Genomic DNA, 6,440 nt, shown 5'->3' with positions numbered 1-6,440 from the left:
GAGGCAAAAACAGTGGGAGACGAAGGCCACGAGCTCCTCCTGATAGCTTTATGAGCACGGCAGTGCACAACTTGATGGTTAGCTAGAAAACAAAAAAAAACACAAGCACAGCATAAACAAACAAGCAAAAGCAGCTCCTGTAGATTCCTGCTGCTACTAAAGCCCAAACACGGCGAGTAGCAGCAAATCCCATTAAACTGCACGTGGGGTGAAAACACAGTGCACAGTTAAAACAAACAGCAAGTGAATATGGATTTAGACTATTTAAAACACACTGGTAATTCCATGTATTTACTCTGCAGGTATACGAGCTTGAATTGAAAAGACAATGAATAGTGGGCCTCATATACTATATAGGCCCTCAATAAGCCATTACCTCTGGGACTTTTAAATCTAGGCCAACTCAGAAAGTATCCACCAGTCAAAAACACCTCCACACACCTATTTAGTAAACAAACATATCCATGAGTTTCATTTTGCATTGTTGGTTAAGGTTATCAACCAAACTTCATCCTGGAAGAAGACCATGGAGCTGACCAGCTAGTTCTGGAGGTTCTGGCACGTCTGCTCACACTGCATCTTCTCAGCCTCTTTTTCCTGCTTCACTGACTCTTTATTTATGTTGTCACGTCCCGCTGTCAGGTTAACACAGACATTTGAAACATTGGCCTCAGAGACGACGGACTTCTTTCAGACATGCAGTTTGATCTATAAGCCCCGAATAGTATCCCCAAAACTTTGTAGCTCATTTATATGTTTTAAGCACAGTGAATGAGACTCTTGCGCAGTCGGGCCAATATTCAGTTACGTCTTGGAGTCGTGTCATGAAAACACTCAGCTTTTAGTGAACACTCCACTTACTCCTTCCAAACAGGACTCTCAAAGCCCCATCATGTGTTCTAGTGTACAGTATGTCAAGCACACCTGGTGCACGCTTGTGCTTAAGATGCTCCCTGATTTGCAAATGCGTGCTTTCGTGGGGGACAAAGTTATAATTTTGAGGAACCACTTCAAACATCACCTGAAGCTTCAACATGCAGATGTGTCCACACAGGGTCTCACAACCACCTAACGTATGAATCGGACCTGCTTATTATCCACACAGGGGTTTCCACAGTGACCTGATTTCAAATGCATACCAGTGTGAATATTAGGACTAATATATGTAAATATAAACTTTAGACCAACAAATGACATTTTATTTAATAGTCATCTTGTGGTCTGCATAGTCACACGCTCCTGTGGGTGTACTGTAATTTTTCTGAATGCATGTTCATGTTAATTGTGGCCAAAAATAAGTGCAGGCAGCGCTGAGCTGTAATTGCTGCTTAGTCAATAGCAACACAGGTGAATGCACAGTTCCACCAGACAGATCTGTTGGACTCGGGACTCGAAGGCAGTCATTAGCATTTATTTGCTGTTCACATTGTTCCTTCACCCACTGCTGGAACATCAATTATTCATTCATTTTTATACTGTGCAGTTTGCTGCCAGTGCCAGAATGGTGGGGACAGTACAATGGCGACAAGGTGTACAGTTATGGCTTCATGGTTTAAAGTGAATCTAAGAAGCCAAATGAAAACTGGCAGCTGACATGTTGTATATAATGTATATATAAATTAGGAAAACCTAATGTTATTCTTCTTATTCCACATAAGCACGGACCTAAAACCAGACCAGGGGCTCTCGCAAACAGCTAAAGAGAGCAAAAAAAAAGGCTCTTGAAACAATTTGAAACCAAAAAATTCCTTTTCTAAAAATAGGGATCGAGCGAGGTTGGGGAGACAGAGCCAGGGATTTGCCTGGTCCCCTTATTCGCTCGGAAATTGGTGTGACAAAAGTGAGAGAGCGAGAGAGGCGTCCTGAGCACAAAAGAGGAAGAGAATGCGGCGGCACAGGGGTAAACACACGAGCCAATTGGGACGTCAGGGGAGCAGGAAGGCACCCGGTGCAGGGGGTGGGTGGGCGATGGGGAGGAGGGGGGGGGCAACGCACTCTAGAATTCACTTATCCCCAAATCCCCTTCCCTACTTTGCTGATAACAACAAGCAGCGGGCCTCGGGAGCTTAACATGGTGACAAATCCGGCCGAGGGAGTGCTGTGCCAATGCACTCTGCGCCTCGGCTGCGTCTGCGGGGATTAGAGCGCTTCTCGGGTTTCTTCACTGAGCGTGGCGTCTTGAAATGACTTTAATTTGTTTCATTTGAAATAAACTGCCCAGACACTCAGAGTTCAATTTTATGGATGACCTATCAACAGCGTTATCCAATCACCGCGTTGAGAGATGTTAGTGTGTTTGGGGGGGGGGGGGGGGGGGGGGGGGCGCTTTGTGTTTGGTTCCCTGTGCATTATCCGTGGTGTGTTATAAGAGAGGCCTCCTGCCTGTGTTGTGGCCGTCTCATTATGCATGCCTGCTCTGACAACTTAGCTTCATATATACGTATAATAGAGATGACAAGTGAAGCACCGGGAAAAGCAAAACACTGGGGAGGGGAAAAAAAAAAGGCCCTTGGGACTTGATTTGATTTCTTTCTGCACCGAACAAGTGGGAGACAGTGAGATAGAGAGAGTGAGAGAGTAATATCACGCCTGTATCGCTGTCCTGTGTGTGATACCCACACACTGGAGGAGCTCTGAGGGATCATGACTGCGCTCATGTCAGCTCCTATGGAGAAAACGGATTATACTTCCCCTGTCTGTTTGAATAGACACACTGAGCGCCTGTGCGCACATGCCACGGCCGCCGGTCCGCAGCGGATCTCACGGTGACGCGAGCGGGCGGATCGCCGCTCGTTTGCAGAAAATGCGTGTTTTACGGACGCGTGAACGCTTAGCCTCCGAAGACGACGGGCGGAGGGGGAAAGCGGGCGGCGTCACTGAACGGCCTGTGCGTCCACATTGAGCCACGTCACCCGCCCATCACCGCATCCCAGTAACGAGTCATGACAAAGAGACGCGCTGCGGCTTCAAACTGTTCCCGAAGAAAAGCTGCCCACTCGGAGCGGTCGAGTGCCAGGGAAACTAGTTAACAGTTCGGTGCTGTGAGGCTCCTTTGTGCGGCCGAGCTCAGATGGCGCCGCAGTGGGAGGACGCATGCGACGCGCTCGCAGCACTTCACGCCGAGGACCCCCACGGCCGTGCTGGAACAGCCACCGTAGCATCCGTAGCCCGCGCTTGTTCTTTTTGCTGGTGATTCAATATTCAACTTTGTGCTGCGCAAAGTTGCGTGCGAGTTCCGCCGTCGAGCGCCGTAAACGAGGCGAGCGCTCGCGTTGAGCGAAAAAGGCGAAGTTCTGCGAAGAGGTAAATGAAAGAGGAAGCGCTGCTTTTTAGGAGTCGGTTCAGCTTTTGTTTGAAATACTATCAAAAGCGCCACAGTGAGGACTGTCGCTGCATAATACGTATATTAATTACAATAAGGTCTCATTTTCTTCCCCCCTTCTTTGTACATTACCCCCCTGTGTGTGCACGCTGTGTAGCGACCCAGGCATTATAATACAGGCCTGTGCCACAGGGAGAGGCACTGGGCCAAGTCACACTCCTGCTACCCACAATCCATTCAACATGCAACACACCGCTAGAGCCTCTGTGCTGCTGGAGGGGAGCAAACACTGATACCCTCTTAATGTTTTTTAAGCCGGGCCCAAGTGAAAAATTGCTAATGTTCAACAAAGCTCAGGCCCCAGTGATCGCGACGGAAGCTTTTCCACACTAATATAGTGTAGTTTGTGTTTTGTCAGGCATCTGAGGGGAATTTGGTAATTACTTCTTTGTTTGTGATTGCAATTTTACACCTACCATCCCCGAACAGTGTGTGTTTGAAATAATCCAGCTTGTTAGGCTCATTGAAATGAGTTTTCACGCCATGTAAGTGGAACTAGTTGGATGAATCGATTAGAGCACGGCCAGGGAACAGGCCCGGGAAGCGAGGTGAGCGGCAGTTCAAGCTGCAACCACAGCATTTAGGCTCTAAAGCAAATACGTGTGTTTTTATTTAAGGCCCCAAAAGTCAGAGCACGGCCGTGAAGTGAAGGTGGACTCACCCGGGCGCTCTGGCCGGCTATAAGCTGGTCATCTTCAGTCTGGACACTAGTCCTGCTGCGAGTATCGTAGTCCTCCTGTTCAAAGTCAGAGTCGTCTTCCAGCTCCTCCGGGGTCTGTGGGGAAAGAAAAGGCATAGTTGGGCAAACAGTCAGAACTGAACTAAAGGAGCCAAAGGGATATATAGCATCCTATGCTGGCAGCTGAAAAGGCCAATTTTGGCTGCCTCCATGCCCCATAATGGGAGAATCCTGAGTAAGAGACGGCATACAGTCCCGCTGCTGCCATTTTCAGTGGAGAACGTCAGAGAGAGACCTCACACGGTTTAAAGCGCTCAGCATCAAACCGAGTGACAGCGTGGCACATGTGCACGCTTACGTTTCCTCACGTGATGAAAGACGCAGAATGGCATAAGGAGGCCTGATGAGTGGATCGGCTCCTACTCTCACACTTACTTGCCTTCGGTTTTATGCCAGTTTTGATCACCAAATAGAAAGATTTGAAAATGTAGATACTGTATACAAATATGATTTTCATGCATCAGCAGATGCAAAAGGAGCTAAAGGAACAGAAAAGGGAACAGAGCTGCTGTTAAAAACAATTGGTAAACTAACACTGATACCAGTGTTTTATTTATAGACTGTGGGAATTTAACCTTTACTTTAATAACACCTTCTATTAAAATGTATTCCTCACACTGACTCAGAAGATCACACAGATCACTCAGAGCACAGTCTGTGGCACTAATGGGTGAAATAAAACGTGCATGTCATAACCTGATTAACCTGAGTTTTCTTGTTAGGATTCATAATTCCTATGTAATGTTTGTAATGTAAGATTCATAATTTTTTTTTAGAATTAACACACAGAACAGCAGCCTGTGATCATCTGTTTATGGTCCAGTAATCATAGTGTAGGTTAGACACTTCATTTATCTATGACAGCAATAATATTCCTGTTATTACTTATAATTGTAAAATAAAAGACTTATAAAGGAACCAATAATGATACGATATCGGACATTATACTGTTATATCCATTGACATATTTAACTGATCCTTTACATGCTATGTGCCTGTATTTGTATATATTGACATGTTTTTTTATTTTTTGTTATCTGAATTGACCATATGTACCTATAGAACTATTAATACTTTCAATCCATTTTCCTGCTTTTTCTGGTATTTTCTGGTGGATAGTGCATCTGCTCACAGCAGGCTACATCTGACCAACTGTGGTCCGTGAGCCTTTCAGCTCACTTTAACCCAAAATCAAACCTGGGCTTGTTTACTGGAGGATTAAAGGCGGATCATGTGCAGACAGTCTGATATGAACCGTGTTCAGACAGATTAGGAGCCGATGTGTGAAACAATGCAGTCAACCAGTGCGTTTTTCAGTAAGGTTGTCATTGTGAGGCCAAAAGAACTTTGTAGTTACCTGTGTGTGTGTGTGTGTGTGTGTGTGTGTGTGTGTGTGTGTGTGTGTGTGTGTGTGTGTGTGTGTGTGTGTGTGGAGGCGGAAGGATGGAGATTAACCAACAGCTGAAAGTAAATAAATGAATGATGTAATATAACAACATATACCAGTAAATAAAGGAATTAAAGGCACATAGATCAGCGTAATAAATAACACATTATTAAGTATCAAATAGAATAATGGTAATAATTGGTAATATCAACAACAAAAATAATATTTTAATTTAACACTTCTGATACAGTTTCATATGTTCATGCTACATCACAACACTCTGCTCTACTGTATCAACGTTTTAAGAGCAGGGTGAACTACAGTATGTTAGTGAACTTACATTACAACTTAAGACCTGCCTCAATTTTTGAACACTGTGGAGAATTGGTGCCTTAATCCAATGAATGCTTATAAGACGTGTGCTGTAAAATTCTAAAGGAGGCTTAAGTGGCAGAAAAATAACACAGACACGTAAACATCAGCGCACAAAAACACGTGGCACCACCGTTTGCTATCTTTACTATATGATAGAGTTCGAGCACAGAGGAAGCAAGGATCTTCCAAGTTGCTTCCTCACAAAGTAATTGAACTTGGATGGGATTATGAAGCCAGCTGGTCCCAGGCAGTTCAAAGCTGCCTGTTTTACATTATTTACCAACATCAAATTATTTTCCATAATTAGATTTTTTTTTTCGAGCGCTGCACTGGGAAACCTTCCAGCCTGCATAAAGTTGAATAAATGAATTACATGGCGAGGAGCGAAGGGCTAGTTCGGGTGAAAAATGCAGATACTTCTACATCAGAGTGGCTACAGTACGCGAAGCAGCAGAGACGAGGGTATAATGTGGTTATGCAGCGTTTCTGCCCTGACATGCTGCAAAACGTTCTGTCAGCATTAGAAGACAGATCACACCAGTGTGACAGCTCCAGTG

General features: G+C 45.0%; 1 protein-coding gene across 1 annotated transcript in view; it reads right to left on the bottom strand.

Annotated features, from left to right (window-relative positions):
• The window catches only part of ctnna2 (catenin (cadherin-associated protein), alpha 2), a 212,535-nt gene that overhangs the window by 10,881 nt on the left and 195,214 nt on the right, over positions 1-6,440 (bottom strand). Inside the window, exon 14 of the mRNA XM_029159636.3 lies at positions 4,044-4,157. Within this exon, the coding sequence (XP_029015469.1) occupies positions 4,044-4,157 (114 nt within the window). The remainder of the gene's footprint in view (positions 1-4,043; positions 4,158-6,440) is intronic.

The sequence above is a fragment of the Betta splendens genome, chromosome 1, assembly GCF_900634795.4.
Source record: "Betta splendens chromosome 1, fBetSpl5.4, whole genome shotgun sequence".
NCBI lineage: Eukaryota > Metazoa > Chordata > Actinopteri > Anabantiformes > Osphronemidae > Betta > Betta splendens.
Note: the sequence above shows the minus strand (reverse complement) of the source record. Positions and strands in the feature narration are given on the sequence as shown.